Source organism: Chaetura pelagica, unplaced genomic scaffold (genome assembly GCF_000747805.2).
Source record: "Chaetura pelagica isolate M959 unplaced genomic scaffold, ChaPel_1.0 scaffold425, whole genome shotgun sequence".
Classification (NCBI taxonomy): domain Eukaryota; kingdom Metazoa; phylum Chordata; class Aves; order Apodiformes; family Apodidae; genus Chaetura; species Chaetura pelagica.
In genome coordinates this window covers 3,410,789-3,430,413 of record NW_009953205.1, presented here as the reverse complement: position 1 = coordinate 3,430,413, position 19,625 = coordinate 3,410,789, and the positions used below count along the sequence as shown (strand labels likewise).

The window sequence follows — 19,625 nt, the reverse complement described above, 5'->3', positions numbered from 1 at the left end:
TAACTTGTACTGCTGTCATGAATTCAGAGCCAGCCAACTGAAACATTAATGAACTGGTAAGCTATGAGAAAGAACCAACTCAGAGTGAAGTCTACAGCACAATTACTTGACTGTTCAGGATGATGAACATCCACAGTTCCTCAAGATTTCAGCAGGAGGTGAAGGGTTTTGACCTTTTGTAATTCAAGTATATAATTAAGAATAAAAGTATAGAAAGGAACAAGCTCCCATATCCGGCACTCCATCTGAAAAATATGAAAGCAATATCCTATAATAGAAGAAATTCACTGGCTGCAAAAATGTACAAAAAGAGTATTCAGATGAGCCACTACACTCACTATCTGGTAATTCTTAGAAGAACTGCAGAGGTGACTTGCCAGAGCAATTTCACCACAGACACCAACAGCACTTCCAGCTGAAAACCAACCTTTCAGGCTTTCTGAAATGTTTTCTAAGAAACCTTTTTTTCCTCCTTTAGCAAGCCATGACTCCTTGCTCTGTATAGCACAAACAGCCACCAGGTCCAAAAGCTTAAGTGCCAGAAAATGCTCCACTAGGTCACAGAGAGTGTTTCAAGTAAGAGCTTCAAACTAGCCTCCAGAACCACACTCATGTTCAAAGGAGGTGCTAGAGAACACGGCTGTGTGAAATCTGGCAATACAGCTTCAGTGGCAGGAACAGGGAGGTTAGCTTTGGCTCACATGAGAGCCTCCACCCTGTAGTTTGCTTTGAACAGTTTTAATGGAAAACTCAAAAGTGAGATTCAGCTGCAGCCATCAGTTTTTATCAAAGGTTGGTCAAACTCAAAAGATATTTGATTTCTCTGTGTGTAATGTTGGAGTGAGAATACATTTCTCCTTAGAAGGGACTCTGCATTTTTAATTATTTTTGGGACAGGAGGCACATGGGAGCCCCACAATTATTTTACATGTATGCAACGCACAGAGGCAAGCAAAACATCAGTGTGGGGGAAGATGGGGTGAATAGCTAAGGATATCACCTAACTTGTCATACTGGGCAGCAAACAAGCCTGTCCACTTTACTACTTCCAGAGGAACAGCTAGTCACTCCTCCCACCTATTTGCAGCAGCAAAATGAGAAAATGCAGCTCTTCAGCTTGAATAGATGTTTATCTCATTCAAAGAACCTAAAGACGCCTCTGGAGGAGTTACAATGCCCAGATCATTACAGCTTTGCCACTTAACATGATGTATTTCGGAAAATCTCCAGCCCCAGAACACGAGGAGAAGGAGGTAAATCACAAGGTGCTTCTTATTCTAAAATGTGGTATAAGGAAGGAGAGAGAAAGTCCACTTGAGGATGGCAAAGGGTAAGCAGGACAGCCAGCCCCCCTTTTGCCAAGCATGCAAGCAAGGTGGCTGCCTGCCCTTCCAGGATCTGGCAACACACAAAAAGACGAGGTGGTTAAGACCACTAAGACTTTTCCCCACCCAGAAGATCCATTGATGTTACAGGGAGAGCTCCCTGACTTCTAAAAAACCAAGAATATCTTGCCAAAATTCACTTCAAGTTTTCTGTTCCCCATAAAACCAGAGAACATATACTTAGCTTTCCTCTTCTGTAGACTACACTGAAAATGTCAGAACACAGGACAAGCTAGCTTATTAATAATTGCAAAGCCTCTCTTGAAAAAGGTTGAGAGAGAGGTGGGATGAAAGCTCCTAGACGGGAAAGCTGGGACTGCCAAGGAGCAGAACAGAATAAGGGCAAGGACAGCGTGTGATATCCCAGCTCCATCTGTATGCAGAAATGAAAGGCATTGAGGAAAATATCAGTGTGGGTTATGGCAGGCATTCCCAGGTGTGGGAAATCCTTGGGGAAGAGCACCATCAACAGAAAATACAGCAGACCTTATAAGAGACAGCTGACGTGGCAGATCCTACAAAAGCTTGTCTGCAGTATCTGAACATCTTTTGTTCTCTAGCCTCATTCTTTCACCTGAGAACTCACAGATGAAAAGACCTGAGAGATGTTTCTGTCACAGGAGACTTTTCCTCAAAAGGCTCCTAAAAAGGAGGAGGGACCAGGGTAATGCAGGGTCCACTACAGGGGATGCCTGGCAGAGGAAGCTTTACCCATCTAATAACGACTCTCCTGCATTTCTGGAAATTCTCCCTAACCCTATCCCCTCGCTACCTGCAGAGTGGTAACAAAGCCAACGTTGTCCATCAAGTCTCAATCTGAAGTGACTCATATATTCTCAGGAGCTTTGTGTTCATTTTTTTCAGGCTGGCATCCTAAGAAAACAAGGTTTGTGTGACCATATTGCCTGTCATATGTCTTAACTGTTTGTCCCTTCCTATTAACTTTTGAATCACACCGGACTGGGGATAAAGGACTCTGAGCGAAATTGAGTTTCTGTTATAGAAATTGAGTTTCTCTAAGATTGGTGAACCTACTTTTGATTGGGTAGGACAGAGCCCCCAGTTCATGTCTCTGCTGAGAAAAAGGCTATGAGCAGAGTCAGAACTTATCTCCATTCTTGGGTCTGTCCTAGGCAATCAGCCCACCCGTGCCACCCACCGACCAGCACAGCTAGTGCTGCTTCGTGTCCTGCTTGTAGCAGACGATGGGAAAGGGAGGTGAGGATACTCCATGGGGAATGGGGTCGGGTGGGGGGCTGAGCTGGACTATGATAGAGAAATGCAACATCATAGCAAGTCTGGCCTCATACATAAGAAAACTTGTGGTTTTTTTCCTGCCAAATTGCCTGTAACTTCAGGATACGTCATCAAGGACAAATGCCAATATTTCTCAAGTACTCACTGAATCCAGCCCATAGCCACACATAAAAGCAGTCAGAGTTCACCCATTAGATTTGTTCTACGACTTCTTCCCTTTTGCTTTAGTATGGCAAGTAATAAAAAGTCACAGTGAAGTCACTTTCTCTCCTAACGTCACCACTTTCTAGGTCTGCACAATTAATGCAGGGTTTCTTGAAACAAGGAGGAAGCGTGTGCTGAACCAAGCACGAGCACTCTGGAAACAGTGCTCCCATCAGACTGCAAGGCTTGGCTCTCCAGTGGGTTGGTGACATTGCTAAAAAGCAGCTCTCCACCCCAAGTGTATTCTGCAGGGGCATTCTCCAATATCTACTGACCAAACTATTGATTTTTAAGGAAAAGTCAAAGAAAATAAAAAGTTCCTTTTTCCTGTAGCACCACATGATAAATTTCATTCGTCCCATCCCAACTGCTTCTAGTGACAGTGCAGTGTTTGTCTGAATTTTTAACAGATGTTTCTAAGTACTGCTGACCACTTCTCTCTCCTGAGGATTTCTGCAGTGGGATAGCTCTAGATAGTAATACAAACAAAGCTTGTAAGAGGCTCTCGGGGATAAATCTGTAGACACTGCATCTAGGATGGGTGTGGGTATGGGTCCAAGCCTTATGAAACTTTGTAAATATCCTCTGAAGACTAGCAAGCTGGACTGGCCCTGCCTGCAGATGTTTTTGAGCTTACCAGCCCCACAGTGAAAAGCAAGACAGCTTACAGATAACTGCAACACTCCTGAAATAGCCCAGGATCAGGATTTCAACTGAAAGCAGGAATACACTGCAGCAGAACAGAGTAATGCGAAGGATGATGTGTGATGGTGTAACTCCATTTCAATTTAAAATACCAAAGATGCTGCAAAGGGGATCAGTCTGGGCTGAGGCAGAATTTCCCAGATGTCAGGTTACCCTTGGGAACGAGCGCACTGGATTGAACTGACAGGTGTGAAGGTACTCATGCAGTCAGAACATAAACTGCTTTAAAAAATAAAATCCGTGCTTTCGTTTTAAAAGAAAATCAGTATCTTGTACTAATGCCTGGCAGGGAGGCAGTGACATCTGCCTGAGTTTGTACATGGCCTGAAACAATCAGCTAAAGCATGAACTGTTGTTGCCGCGTTTATAGCTGCTAGTTTACATTATCAAAAGGAAACCGTTGCTATTTCATACCAAAACGAAATCTATGAAAGCCATTGTCAGTGTTTCACAGCAGCTGAAACTGTTTTTTTAAAAGGTCAGTCTACTAGCTGGAGAATGAAAACAAGTAAGGCAGCTGTGCCAGCCCTTAGGATGTGGCTGCATCCTGCAGTTTGGTTTTGCATTCCCTTAAATGTCGGTCAAAAAGCAGCAGGGAGGTCCCAGCGGAGCCCGCCTGCCCTGCCCGCCGTGCAGGGCCGGACGGGTGGCTCTGCTGCTGGGGGGCAGAGAGTGGGGCTGTGGGCTGAGCCCACCCGGGGCCCCCAGGCGTGCCCCCCGTCACAGCCTGCTGCACCTACTTCTTGCTGGGGCAGAGAAAGGGATGGCTGCAGAGGACATTGCTTTTTTCAGCCTCCTTCAGCCTGGCGGCTGCCCTGCCATTCCCAACAACACCACAGCCCTCCCCCCTCCAAACACCCATTAAGAACCCCAGACCCAGACCCACTGCCCCATAAATAGCACAGCACAGCTCCCAGCACCCCCACTGCCAGCACAGACCAAGCGTTCGCTGTCGTCCCCTGTGTTAGCATTTCTGTTAACCCTTTTGTAAGATCGTTTGACTCAGTTTCAGAATCCCTCATTCTGAAAAACACTTGCTAAACCTTGGCCCTGACTGCTCCAAAGTGATAGCTTGGTAGTCATAACCCACAAGATATATTTAGCTTCACAAACTCATCATCAATGGATTTTGAAAACATTGTAGCCAACAGACTGGAAACCACATGCAATACAAACACATAATAGAACTTTTAATGTGCAAAGAGACTAAACAAAAAGATGCTTGACCTCCTTGCTTTCCCTTGCATACCATTATCCCCAGCGAGACAGCAAATGGGATGACGTGGAGAGCAACAGCTACCATCCAGCAACTTTGGAAGCCAATTTCTAGAGTAGTTAAGCAGTTAATGGCGTTAATCAGAATGATAACTTATTAAATTCTACATTTATGCAAATAGCATTTTGGCATATCACATGGAGACCTGAGTAGCAGAGCTCACCAGAAAAAGGTCCCAACATCTTTTTACATTTGCTATTTTGCTTTTTTTAATACCGTGTAAAACAGTCTGTGAGGGTTGGCACATCAGGCAAACCACACTTAAATAAAAAGCTGTAGTCACAAATTAATCTCCATCATCCCAAGTAGAATAATGAATAAATTGTTTCATTCTTAACCTTTACAACGCAGGGATTAATCTCTAAAGCTAAATCCAATATCTGTTTTTATCTTTTTAACAAGAAGTTGACATTTCTTACACACCTTCCTAGAACAGGCAACACTTGCTGAACAAAAAAAAATAGCAGGTATCTCTAACTCTGTGCATGCTACAGTAGCTAAGGTATCTATAGCATAAAAATACAAAGCAACTGAGTAGTTTATGACTATGACAGGAAAGGACATTATCTGCACATGATGAGATTAATCAGGAAAAGCACAGCCTAGGGAAGACAGAACTTAGACCAACCTTAAGTACTGTTGGTTTTTTTGCAAAAGAAATATCTGGCAACTTTTTGGCTCTCGGTCACATATAAATTCATCAAGGATGGTAGAAGTAGGGAACTGGATAAACAGCTAGGGATTGCACTTTTAATGGCTTTCAAGATGTAAAAAGAATATCAAAATGCTCATCCTTTCCCCTTCATTGGTGCTGCTGTTTAATAGGTTTAAGTTCTGCACAGAATTTTATGCATTCATTCAGTTCATTCTCTGTCTTTGGGAAACTGAGGTGGAAACCACTTGCTGCAGGATGTTGTGCAAAATGAGTAGTTCATCAACAGAAATTGTACCTCTATTTTGAAAATCAATAATATTGCTTACACACAAGCCCTAACTGCTGGTTTATTGATGTATATTAAAATATACTTGTATCTGGGTACTTTTCTTCTTTGTGCAAAGCCTGCAACACAGAATGTTAAAATATCTCTGGAAAAAATAATTGGTCTTTTTTCTGCCCTTTGGGTACAAATTTCTGTTTTTAAATGAATGTGCAGGTTTCCTGTTGCTACATGAAGCCTTCTTTTCAAAATACCGTCACTGGCTAATTTTAAGTTTAATTAAAACAGAATGTTTTATATTACAAACACTTCTCTTAGCTCTTTTCACAGCATATCTTTAATGTGATTGCTGCCCATTAGGAGCAGAAGGACTTTAAAAAATTTTAAAAAGAAATAAATAATTCAAAGTTTTACAGCAACTCTATGAAGTCAACTTATGCAAGCACCGAAACCTTTCCAGGGAAAACAGGATTCTCCCCACCTCCCTCTGGCTTTTCTCCCTCCTGAATGCCTCGGCCTTCACTCAACCAAAGGAAATGAAAGACAGACTGAGACAACAGCATCACGTGGGTGAAGGTCAGATTGATTTTCAGCTGTGTGGTGCAGTTTTATCACCCTCAGGACAAAAGTTAAGCCTTTCATTTTTTTTCATGTCTGCTTTAACAGAGCAACTTGTTTTTTCCTGAAATTTTGGTTGGGCTCCATACCACCAGAATTATCAAGGATAGCCTAATTTAAAACATTTGTGGAGATCTTCCTCTGAGTAAAATCCAGAGCAGCCCACACACCGCAACATTTCTATCCGTGAGTTTCCTCTATTCCCTGTGTACAAATAGTGACTCCTTGAAACTACAGAAGTTTCTGCAGTGACATTTGCTGGCAGCAAAAGACTGGGCTGCAGCTGCTGGCTGTTCAGCAATGATCCTGGGCATGGGGTGAAGTGCATTTGCTATCTCTAAAGGGGCAAGTTCACAGATTGTTTCTTCTCGCCATCCTCCTTCCCCCTCCTTCTCCCTCCCTCCCTCCCCCTGCTGCTTAAGAGTGGCCAGGCTCTTCAAGAGCTGAGCCTCCCGCCTCTCACTTGGTGATCCAGACATGCAGGGCCAATTACTGTAGCAGCCTCTGGAAAAGCAGATAGTTTTGCTAACTCAGACTGCACTTCTCCCAACTCCAGTGCCACTTACAAAATCACTGCCCAAAACATGCTCTAAGGATCAGCTCTCCTCGTTTCTCTTTTCATAAAGATTGATGATCCCCCAAAGTAATGGTATTATTTTCAATATAGCAAATTTTAACTAGTTAGGTCTTCAAAATTGAATTGATTAACATAAAATGAACCGTTTTGTACACCATAGATATGTATGTGTATACCTAGTTATTGAGAGTTCATCCTCCATACTTTACTTCTATGTACCAGAGGCTCTGGTCAGAATGAAACCCAGTTACATGGGGTACCATTAAAACACCCAACAGAACACAGTTCTTACAGGAAACAGCTCTTGTAAACAATGGCAAGTGCCTGAAAGACAGAAAGGAGTAGAAAAGGGCTGCAAGGTGAGATCAAGCAGGATCTGGATGCAGTCTGAATGCAAATTAAATAATTGCCTACGTTTTGTGAAGAAAGATTTGACTAACACACATTTTCAGCTCATCTGAACCCAGCTGAGACTGCCTCCAAAACATCACATGGAGCAGTGTGATTTCTTGCAGCACCTTGAGGAGATCTGCAAATGCTGGTCCCCATGAAACAGTTGAAGGAAGGCTCTGCATGTGTTTGGAGCCCCAAGGAAGAGCCATCTCTGGGACAATGGACAAAACTGCAGCTGAGAATAAAGGAGAAAACAGTAACACAGAAAGGTGGAACTTCAATGTATAAACTGTGCAGTGACTCAGTTGCATGAGGCCAGGAAAAGGCAAATGCCAACACAGCATCAGGGAAAAGGTTGCAGTGAGCAAGATGTAAAATGGTGACAGTCCAGAAAGGAGCAAGCAAGGAAATGGCCTTCAAGGTGGGAGCCCACCAAGACACCAGCAAGAGGGAGCAGACTGGGCACCCCAAGGAGACAACCTGAAGAGCTCACAAAAGCAAAGTTCCATTCGATCATTGTAAATGTGAAACTGTCCTAGAGGCATGCTGAATTTCTGGCTGGTTTTGGCTTGGTTTATTGACGCAGAGTGAACAGTGCAATTCAAATCTGCTTAGACTACTCTTGGAGTAAATCACCCGCGTTCAGTTCTGCCCAGAGAAAATGAATGCAGGTGTGTATATGCATATTTCTGTAGACTGTGAGGTCATAAAGGGAATTTATTCTACTTCTGTCTTTACAAATTTTCTAATGAATAATTAGTAGATGTAGATTTCTAAAATGACCATTTAATATAAATTATATAAAATCTCATTTCTTTTAAGAGATATCATTAAGTACAAAGTCTGCATGAGTGAACTGAGTTCACTGTAGAGGAAATGACTGGGAATTATGTTCAAAAATCTATTCAAATGTTTAATGTAACAGATTCCCTGGAGAAGAGAAAAGCGATGGGCTTCTTCAGCCTTTCCTTACTTCCTCCTCAGCAAGGCTAACAGTAATTGAGTAGTAACATAAAGAGGAGCCAAGAAGTCTTTCACCTTTATGCTGAGAAAGATTTTCAAGGAAGTCTAAAGAAGAGATGGACCCACATGCCAAAAAAAACAAAAAGCCTTCAAGAACTCACCCCACAGTTACAGGTGTCACCAGCAACAAACCCATCTGGATTAAAAATCTTGGCTCTTCCACCAATTTCATGCATGTCATTAGGCAAATGGGTGAAGCCATAGTTACATTCATTTTCATCCAAAATAACTCAGGCCATTAAAGAGGAAAGTCTTGAATTCTCCCCTAAACCTTAACCTCTTGTCACCCTCATGTTGACATAAGGCTTATGCAGCTCCATAGAGCTCCAGATCCAGAAGCTGTGCAGACTAAAAATTAATCCTTTTAATTGTCAGCAACGTCAGCTCCCAAGGACAACACAAACCTTGTACAAGCATGAGGTAGGAGACGGAAGGAAGGAATGCCCCTTCCAGTACCAGTCAAAACGAAAGCCAAATTACAGTGACAACTTCTTAATTCCATGATAAAAATAAAAATAGACCTTTCTTGTGTCAGAAAGGAGTTGCTAGTCTAAATGTTTCAAGATTACAAAGTGCTCAAATGCCCTAGGAAGTATTTAAGATGAAGAATCCAAGTGCCTTGAAATCCCCAAATCAATTTTTCCTTAGCTAAGACAATGAAAGATGGTTCTAACAAGCTAGAATTTTGAATAACATCACCTATATTTAATACACATTATTTAACTTAAATTTCTACTTAATACATTTTCAACAATTTTGAATTTAATATGGAATTATAAAGAATTATTTTTAAATTCATGTTACTATTTTAAAAGCCTATTAAAAATACTTAAATGAAACAGCATTCAAAAGGTGTATACTTGTTGCCAAAGCTTGGAAGAAAGTCAGAAGCTGCTTAGACCTCTGGTGGAGGTCTTCTGATATGCAAGCCCAGCATGGAGAGCAAGAGCCTCTCCAGCAGGGGCAGGGAAAATATTTCCCTTACTCCATTCATTTACCTGGTTCAGTCCAATAATGAGTTTGTTCAGAATAGAGAAACTGGTTGGCAGACAATCACCAATTTGCTTCCTGACAGCCCACAGTAAAGAAAGGAGCAAGAGCCCTATGGAGGATGCAGGCACCTGGTTGAGGTTGTCCACTGGAGGCCACAAGCCTTGGTGGATCCATCCTGCTTGCAAGGGACCACCGTGGTGCATGGGTGCAGGCTGCTGACCAGCACAGATGACCTTACAGCCCTTTCTTGAGTTAGCCTTGGAGGCAGGTTCAGCCCTGGGTTCCTGGACCCAGAGGCCACCCAGAGATGCTCCAGCCAGCACTCCCAAAGCCAGCCAGCTGAAGAGGACCAACCCATGCTGGCACGTTTCCCTAAAGCCAGCCAGCACTGGGGGGTGGAAGCTGCTTTCTGGCTTCCCCAAGCCTGGAGCACAGTTAATAACATGCCAGCTGTATCTGCAGACAAGCCAAGTTTAATGAGGCTACAACAAAAGCATTCAAATATGCACTACAGAACTTCTGTGGGGATTTTTTTCTAGAACTTGTTTTTTTTAAAAAAACCAAAAAATAGGAATAGTGTATTCTACACTTTTGAAGAAAGCAACATTAGAAAGACTTTTTTAATTCCGCTGCTTCCAACAGCAAAATTATGTTGTGTGAAGAGTGCTTGAAGTGCACTGCTGGTTGCTTTTTTCTTAATAAATGTTGAAGTCTTAATTGTTTTTCTCCTACATGGCCAGGTATCACCTTTCTGCCTGCCAGGTCTTCACACCAGAACAAGTTCTATCCCTCACCTCCTGCTTGGGAACCAGCACAGACATCTCTAGCACTGGTGATGAAGATCCCTTACCCACTCCTGTCCTATCAGCCAAGGTTTACCATATGCCTCAGGCTCTGATTCTGGGTCAAGATACAGGAGATGAGTAAAAGGATTGCAAATACAGATTTGGAGGCAGTGGAGGGGGCAACAAAAGAAGTCTGCTCAGGTGTGACTGAGTAGAGAAGGTGAAAAAGGAGCAATTACTCACTGTCTCCTCCACCAAAAAAACTGGAGAGTATCAAATGAAAGCACATGGCCAAAGCTGAAGTGAAAAAATGGGATACTTTTCCCAATGCATAACTCAAGTCTGTGTCCCCACCATGGGAAATGCTAAATACATACCCTTGTCTCAAGAAGAAACTTCAAAATGGAAATTCATGAAAGAAGCTTATCTGAGGAACTTTAACAAAAAGCACCAGGAAGTGCCCAGATAATTTTGCTGAAAGCTAGGAAAATATTCTAGGGATATAGCACTACAGGACCATCAGGCCATTCAGTACAGCCAGCCTTATGTGCAGACTATGTACCCAGTGGTCTGCTAAGGGACAGGGGAAGAAATTAAGCAAAAAGGCAGACTTTGAGTACACCTCTTGTTCACTGCTCACATCTGCATCCTGAAGATCCTGACAGCCCTGACTCTGCCAAGGCTGTTGATATGGCCAGCATGGCTTTGTCCCTCAGCAGCACACAGGAAAGCAGTGCACGCCCTTCAGCAGCACCCGAGACACAAACAACCTCCGCTCTTGTCCGCTTGAGACAGGACAACCCCAGCGCTTCCTCCACTGAGCTCTCCAAGGCATTATTAAAGGCCAGTTTTATAACACACACCCATCTGTTGTAGTCTCCAGGCTACCCTCACTGCATTTCTGAATTGAGCTTCACATATTGGGTTTTGTCTACAAGCCCCTGAATGCTGCGACCTGCTCTTGGCAGCAGTGATCCTCCTTCCTGCGCGCACAGCTGCCCTCGCAGCGCTCGGCGGGCTCCAGCCCTACAAGGAGCTGTTCCACTGCAACTCCTCCCTCCTCTTCTGCTTTGAAAAATCATTTATCATTTACTTAGATTTCCATAATGCTTTGAAACAAACCTGCCCTAAGCAGACCCACACATGACTCCCTCAGCTGTAACACAGCAATGGATTGCCCTTTGCAAACGGAAATGCCAAGTGGGAGGAGAAGGGGAGGTGGAGCTTGTCCCCCCAGCCCAGTGCCCCTACAGGGTTGTGTGAGCCCTGGGGTGGTGCAGGGGGGAGCCAGGCAAGCTCCAGCTCCCGAGCACAGGTCCTGCTGCACATGGGGGCTCTCATGGCTGGCACCCAGCTGCTGGCTCTTGCTTCACAGCATTTGGGGTGCTTCGGTCTTTATTCATCTCCCCATTTCTGCTGCAGCAGTGTATTAGGAGGCCGGAGTGGCTTTTCAGACAGCAAAGCACCAAACTGTTCAAGCCTTCAGAAGGACACATGCTTTAAGAAAAACATGTTTGTTTCAAACATGCACTCACTTTCTCTTCTATCCCTTCTCCTGCATACCTGTGCTTACTTTGCAGACTGCTTTTTGAACTAGATAAAAGTAGATAAAAGAACTCAATTAAAGTAGCAAGAATGAAACAGTCCCTTGCTAATACAAGCACACTGGTGTGTCATCCGCAGCTCCTCACTGGGCCATATGTTTAAAAATGACAGGGAAAACATTCTTCCTGTGTGAAAAGCATATACTGCTTGAGGAAAGACATCATCATTGCTAAGAAACGTTTGTGCAGCCTCAGACAGCAGAGCCTGGCCATCCATGATGAGCTGCTGGCTACGTGGAGGCTGAGAAAGGGGTAGAGATGGCTCATCACCTCCCCTGCTACCAGAGGTTTGGTTATGTTTAAAAATGACAGGGAAAACATTCTTCCTGTGTGAAAAGCATATACTGCTTGAGGAAAGACATCATCATTGCTAAGAAACGTTTGTGCAGCCTCAGACAGCAGAGCCTGGCCATCCATGATGAGCTGCTGGCTACGTGGAGGCTGAGAAAGGGGTAGAGATGGCTCATCACCTCCCCTGCTACCAGAGGTTTGGTTCTGTGCAGCCACGCTCCGGGCAGCCGTGCTGGCAGCGCTCCTATCTGCACACGCAGAGCCTGGTGCTGCCTCCCCGGGCCCCGGGGACCCGGCACAAAAGGGGCCGCGGGGATTTGCGGGGCGGGCGCCCGCGCCCTGGCACGTTCTTATCAGCGAGCGCACTGCCCAGGCCCCGCTGCGGGGCACCCTCCCGAGCTGGGTGGTTATGGCAAGCAGGCATTGTTCTAAATTCATGTCACCCCCGCTGCAGATCCTTGCAATACAAGCACACTGGTGTGTCATCCGCAGCTCCTCACTGGGCCATATGTTTAAAAATGACAGGGAAAACATTCTTCCTGTGTGAAAAGCATATACTGCTTGAGGAAAGACATCATCATTGCTAAGAAACGTTTGTGCAGCCTCAGACAGCAGAGCCTGGCCATCCATGATGAGCTGCTGGCTACGTGGAGGCTGAGAAAGGGGTAGAGATGGCTCATCACCTCCCCTGCTACCAGAGGTTTGGTTCTGTGCAGCCACGCTCTGGGCAGCTCTGCTGGCAGCGCTCCTATCTGCACACGCAGAGCCTGGTGCTGCCTCCCCGGGCCCCGGGGACCCGGCACAAAAGGGGCCGCGGGGATTTGCGGGGCGGGCGCCCGCGCCCTGGCACGTTCTTATCAGCGAGCGCACTGCCCAGGCCCCGCTGCGGGGCACCCTCCCGAGCTGGGTGGTTATGGCAAGCAGGCATTGTTCTAAATTCATGTCACCCCCGCTGCAGATCCTTGCAGGCACCGGGAGGCTCCAGCAGCTGAGCCAGCCCGAGACACGAGTGCTGGGGCTCAGCTCCCCGCGCCAAGGGGAGTGCAGGGCCTGAGCAGGGCAGCCCGGGGGTCTCACCTACCTTCACCTGCAGGATGACCCTCCAGTCTGCCGGATAAGCAACGCTGTAAGGGAGCATAACACTTGGCACAACTTTCACAAACGTATGCAATACAGGAAACACTACGCTGAAAGCACCTTCACGGGCAGCCCAAGACCCCGTGGGTGCGGGGCCAGCGCCGCGGCTCGGGACACGCAGGGCACGGGACGAGCTGCAGATCACTGCACTGGCAGGGGTGGCCTTATCTGTCACTAAATTTGCAGCTGTGCTTCTGTTTGACTTCAGATCCAACACCAGGTACAGGAATATGCTTTATGTTCTACATGATGGATACATGTCTCACCAAGCACGGCCGCAGAACGCCAGGCAGCCCAGCACCTCATCAGCACACTCATTTTCTGGCAGGTATAGGCAGAAGTCCTGGGAAGAGCCTCCATACAGGCTGGCTGGAAACCTCTAGGTAAACTTAAGGATCACCTGTGTGGTGACAGCAGTTAGGGCAGCCGGACCCCAGATCATCCAGCCAAGTGCACCCCTACAATAAGCTCGGGTTTCAGAGCTCTCAGCACCAACAGGCACAAATACAAACCTGTCCACCATGGCCAAGGCAGCTGCCCCTGCACCTGGATGGGGGACACCTGGGACAAGCTGAGGACAGGAGCCTGTGCTCAGAACCCTCCCCACGACTGACAATAAAAACACTGCTCTGGTGCCCATTCTCAGATTTAGACAGCAAGAACTGAGGATTCCAGGGAAAATCCATGGGTGTACAGTTTGTGGTATTACTGAGTTTTTCTGGTGCCAATTTTAAAGCACTGCTATGACCTCTGGAAAGAAGGAAAACTGCATTTCAGCACAACAATGTAGAAAAGAACAAAAAAAAAGGGTACTTGTTATTTTTTTTAGCTTGAAACACTAGTCAGGTTAAGAGAAAGAGGCAGAATTCTGGCAAGGACAAGAGCACTCAGACTGAGCCACAACACAGTAATTAGGGCCAGTAGGTCATTAGAGCCACAGCTGTATAAACTAGGTGTATAATTAAGTTTCCACACTGCTTTTTCACAACTGTATTTCAATTTCTTTTGTAGAGGATGATCAGTAATTCATTCATTTAAAGGAGCAACAGCAGCAGCAGCAAAAAGAGAAAATCTCTGACTTGCCAATCAAGCGCAGCAAAAGATTACAATTTTGGGGAGGGCAAATTTTGGAAACACATGACAGAAGTCTCTCTTTGTCAGTGGGAAGGCACAAAGTACCACCTGACAAAAACATTCATGAGACATCAGTTACTGACAAGCTGCCGTGTATGCTTTTCTGGATAAGCATCCTGCACATACAGTTGCATGGAAATTATAATTCTTGTAGCAGTTGAAATACAAGAAAATGCAAAATTATACACTAGCATGAAACAGTTATAATACCTCATTTCACATGTAAGCCTAGTGTACAAGTTACAGGGCATTTAAAAGGAGCAACTGCAAGACTTTAATTATAAACTAGTTCCTACCGTACAGTAGTTTAGAAAAATCAGCTGCTTCCAAGCTGGCAATATCCATATATAGCTCTGCTGCTGTTTGAAACAGACAACCTGTAAAGTTATCAACAACAGAAGAGGACCTCATGAAATGCTCAGAGACCCCATCATAACCTACTTCTGTCCACTTCATTGATGCACTAATTTGCTTTACAACACTCTACATGCAGTTCAGAGACTGAAGAAAAAGGTTTACATGAATTTATTGTGACCCAAGGGAGAAAAGGGGCGATATTGGGTGGAGGAATCAAAAATAAAATACTGGAGCTAAACCCAGACTAGAGCAGGTGGATTAATACACACAAGCAAAATACCAGATCTCGTGGCTTTTTAGCCACTTTTCATCATATAAAAACAACTTGGCATCAGCCAAGATAATGATATATTGCAGAATAGTTGCTTGATGTATGTAGCCTCTGGTGCTGGCTGGGGGACACAGTAATTTGTAAATCCACGTGCAATTCTTTACTGTTGTCAGTAAAGCCTTAAGATAGCATTGTGCTGTGACACCTACACTGTAAAACAAGCAAAATACCAGATCTCGTGGCTTTTTAGCCACTTTTCATCATATAAAAACAACTTGGCATCAGCCAACAGATAATGATATATTGCAGAATAGTTGCTTGATGTATGTAGCCTCTGGTGCTGGCTGGGGGACACAGTAATTTGTAAATCCACGTGCAATTCTTTACTGTTGTCAGTAAAGCCTTAAGATAGCATTGTGCTGTGACACCTACACTGTAACAGCAGTGTGCAAAAAAAAAGTATATGAGACTGCATATGATGCCAATAGCAATTAGTCTTCTCTAGTTATGGGGATAACTAGAGTTATCAATTAATTTTAGTGGGTTTCCAATTAATTTTAAAAGTTTAACACATCCAGCGCATACACTAGGTGGGTTTGTTTATTCTTGGAGTATTTTTCAAAAGGCTTGCTTGTTGTTTAAGGCACTATTTCCACGACAGCTGCAGGAGAGACCATTTGTGGGGACAAGCTGGGAGGCAAGGGAAGACACGAGCCAGTGAGGAAATGTGATGTTCTTTCAGTACAACCTGCCCCCATTTAGACCCTTTTCAGATCCCCATAGACACTGGAAACCTACAACCTGCAATCACAGACATCAGTCATGAGCAAAAGGTATAAAAAGCACCTAATTCTGTCAGAAGGAGAACATCTCTACTACGCTGACATCAAAGGGAACACCACGCACTTATGCTACCAGAGATGTCTAGATTTCAGCAGTGTTTTGTCCTCAAAGAAACAAGTCTGAAATACATGAAAAGGCAAGGGGGGAAATGGCTGTTTGTTCCCTCCTTACATGTCAAAGCAGCTGCGTTCAAACTGTATTATAACTTCAGCGCACCATAATGAATTTCTGAGGGATTCCAGTGAAATAGATGGTTTATCCTATTCTTTGGAGTGATCTCTTGTAATCCTGCAACACTCCTCAGCTACAATACCTTCCTAAGTTCAGTATCCCAAAGGAAGTCATTAGTTACGTTGTATTATCAGCCTGGTGATATTATCGCTACAAATATTACCTGTATTGATCTGGAGCCATGTAGACAGAACTGAAAACCCTGCTTCAGATTAAGACATGAAAACCTAGCTTGCCAAGAGGTCAGGCACTGCACTGCACCCTCAGATGCATCAGGCAGGCATTGGAGGCAAAAGGAGTTAAAGAGCTTCTTTTGTGGGGTATTATCTTTGAAAACACCACACTTCCTGATGCAGCCTTAAGATTTTCACTCTGGTGGTGCAAGTCTTTTCAGACGAATTAATGAGGATGTGCATTTTGCATGCTTTGAACAAAAATTTTTATGGCTATTGAACAAACTGGGAGGTCAGAAAGGGTTTTTTCCTCAAGGTAAGGTATGTAAGTAACAAGCAATATTCCACAGACTGTCTTCATGGAAACCTTCTCATTTCAAAATATATGAGTGCAATCTTACTATTTACTTTAAATCTTTTCAGGACACTAGATTAAACTACATCAAAACCAGGCATTTTGTTCTGGAAGAAGGATATCCTCACATGGAGATAATTAACACCTGTACCATGTACGTGCAGATGGTTATATGGTGCCTTTTCATGACAAAATGTCATTGTGAAACATCAGCACATGTGAAGACAATAAAAGATGATGAAATTACACTACCTGCAATCAAAAATTATCAATGGGAATACTAACAAATTATTTTGATAGGTCCCAAAAAATATAATTTACTTTTCTTACTCTCACTATGTTAAATAAAAAGCAAGGTGTGAAAACACTGGCTGTATTGATATCAGTAGAATCTCCAGATTGACACATTTTAACGTATATGTGCCTCCGGAAAAACAACAGTGATGTTGGTCAACATCATAACCTACATTCCTCCTCAGGAGCCCCCGCCAGCAGCACCCACTCCACTGCCCTCTGCCCTGCTCCAGTCCCCCAGCTGTGCCATCACAGCTGTTCCTGGGGATCATGCCATGAACCAGACATGAGCAGGCACCTGATGTAAAAAAACAGCCTTTCTTTTGGTGAGGCTCACCCCTGGCACCACAAGCAGCTGTACCAGCACAACGTGGGAGACTGGGCAGTGAGGGAGCAGCACCACCCAGGTCCAGCCACTGGAGACACACTGTACAGCTGCTCAGCTGCCCACCCAGCCAGGCAGGATCCTGCCTGTCCTGCTCTCCATGGGGAATGGTGTCAGGAACAACCGGTCCCTGCAACTGCTCCTTTGGGAAAGACCAGTGCCCACCTGGGCTGTGCACCTTGCCTTCCATTTTGGAAAACAAAGATTTTTATACTTCAATTGCCTTTCTTGCTTACTACCCTGCAGTAAAAATGTCATTTACGGAAGTCTCAGGCCAATGCCATAGTTGTTGGCGGGCCAAGAAATGACTGTGAGAAACAGCCTTCCAATTGTATGCACTTTCCAGCTTGCAGCCTACTCACTGTTTAAACTAGAGCTCAGAGCAAGGAGCTCTGGGGGCAGGTGTAGGAATGCAATCCCTATCCACCTGCAGGCTGGGGAAAAGCCCCAGTGTCCCTCTGTCCTTCCTCCCAGCAAGCAGATAGGAACAAGGGCAGGGGAACCTCATCCCTGCAGACAGGGTGAGACACAGGAGGATGTGTTCAGGGTGGGACTTGGACTGAGCCAAAGCCCCTGCCTGACCCTCCCTCCTTGACTGTTTCCTGTGCTTTTAATTCAGTGAGCATCATTTTACTTGTGTCCAAAAAGAGCAGAAAACATGGGCTAATTATCAAACAAATTAAGTGGCCAGGGAAGAATACACACTGAGGGGAAAGAGGATTCAATACTGCTGCACCAGAGGAGAAAGTAACCCTTCTGCCCTCTGCCAGCCTTGACCTGTTTGCCATATAGCAACTGCCTAAAAATAATTTAGATGAGTGAGGAGGAAAAAGTGATAGCACAGTATTCAATTCCAGGAAGGTGAAGGATGAGGACCTTTGATTTAAATACATATTAATGGATACTGTTCTCTCTCTCCTAAGATTTTATTTAATCTTTGGTAAAATCTGCAAAGCTTTTACTGCTCCCATAAGTGGACTTAGGGTGCTCAGCAGAATCCCTGCTGCTACTGCTGGTCAGGCAAAGGCAGCCATGTAAAAGCAAGATACGTTGCAATTGTTCACATCAATGCTCTGAGTTTGTTCTTACTTTACAGCAAGTAAAATCAAAACCAACACAGGCTAATGCTGTCCTTGCTTCCATAAAACTCAAAAGGTGATGCAATAATAACCTAGGGAAAATGGTGCATTTTTAGGGTGGGATTACAAAACTTGCACTATGAATTTTCATCTCCCAAATCATCATGTTGTCTTATGGGGTTCAGAGGCCCTTCTTCCTGGCAGTTTTGCCCACTCCAGTCATTTAACTTTTTTAATCTTCCTACATTTGGAGACAGAGGGAAAAATACTCTGCCTGAAACTTAGCATTTTAAAAAACCCACAACATTTTTTTATCTAACGTAATTACTGACAGACTCCAATTGGAAAGCTGTTGCTTTTATTTTAATTTTATTAAAGGAGTGAACAAAGGCTACCCAAGGCACCACAATAAAATTACATTAACTGTAAAATTACATTATTAATTCTTTAATCTCACTTGAGGCCTCAAGCTGTTGCTATGTCCAATTACCCAGCTAACCACCTGTCAGAACTGTAAAGCTAGTTTAACATTACCTCCAGGACAGTTGTGTGCCCTGTGTTCAGTCAGGTCTGCCAGTGAATCGAAGTCCTGCTGACAGTTATCGCAGGTGTAAATTGACTCATCCTCCATGTCTTCATCTTCCTCATTTCTCTCTTCCTGGCTCGTCACACTGTTCCTCTCTTCCAGGGCCTGGCTGTCCTTCGCTTCACTCTCCAGCTCTCCTCCCAGGCCACCTGCCAACAGCAAGAACATCCTCTAAGTTTGAGAGGTCTGAAAAATAAGAGCTTTAAGAAGGATGTTGCACTTATTAAGATACATTTAATTACAGCAGCTCTCACATTATTCCCGACACCTTTTATTATATTAATGTGGTTTTTATATCATGCAGTGCAACAATTCTCAACTGTATTCTCTGCTGCTTAGTGCGAATCCTGCAAACACTCTCTCCTAATCTTCTCTGGTGGGTGTATAGCAAGAGCCTCTAACTCTCTGTCATATAAAGTTGTTAGTGTTTTATCACTTAACCAGATTCTCAAAGCTTTAAAAATTGGCAAGATTAATTACAGCCCGCAAAGAAAAGGCATGTGCTGAATTTTAATTCTCAGTGCTCTCCTCTCCCCACCACCTCCAAGTCCTAACATTAGTAACAAGAAAAAAAAAATTATCTAGCTGAAGACCCCCAAAGCACACATATACCCCAGGATGTGAGAGGTCCCCCAGTGAATAATAAGAGGCACTCTGCTGGGCAGATGAGCCTTGCATTGTGCTGACAGCTTTGCTCCTGACCTTCAGGTCTCTGATATTTTTTCTCCTCT

General features: G+C 44.4%; 1 protein-coding gene across 1 annotated transcript in view; it reads right to left on the bottom strand.

The window, feature by feature from the left end:
- Positions 1-19,625, bottom strand: part of ZNF423 (zinc finger protein 423) — a 192,374-nt gene that overhangs the window by 147,552 nt on the left and 25,197 nt on the right. The window contains exon 2 of the mRNA XM_009997455.1: positions 18,843-19,043. Coding sequence (XP_009995757.1) covers positions 18,843-18,939 — 97 coding nt within the window. The 5' untranslated portion in view covers positions 18,940-19,043. The remainder of the gene's footprint in view (positions 1-18,842; positions 19,044-19,625) is intronic.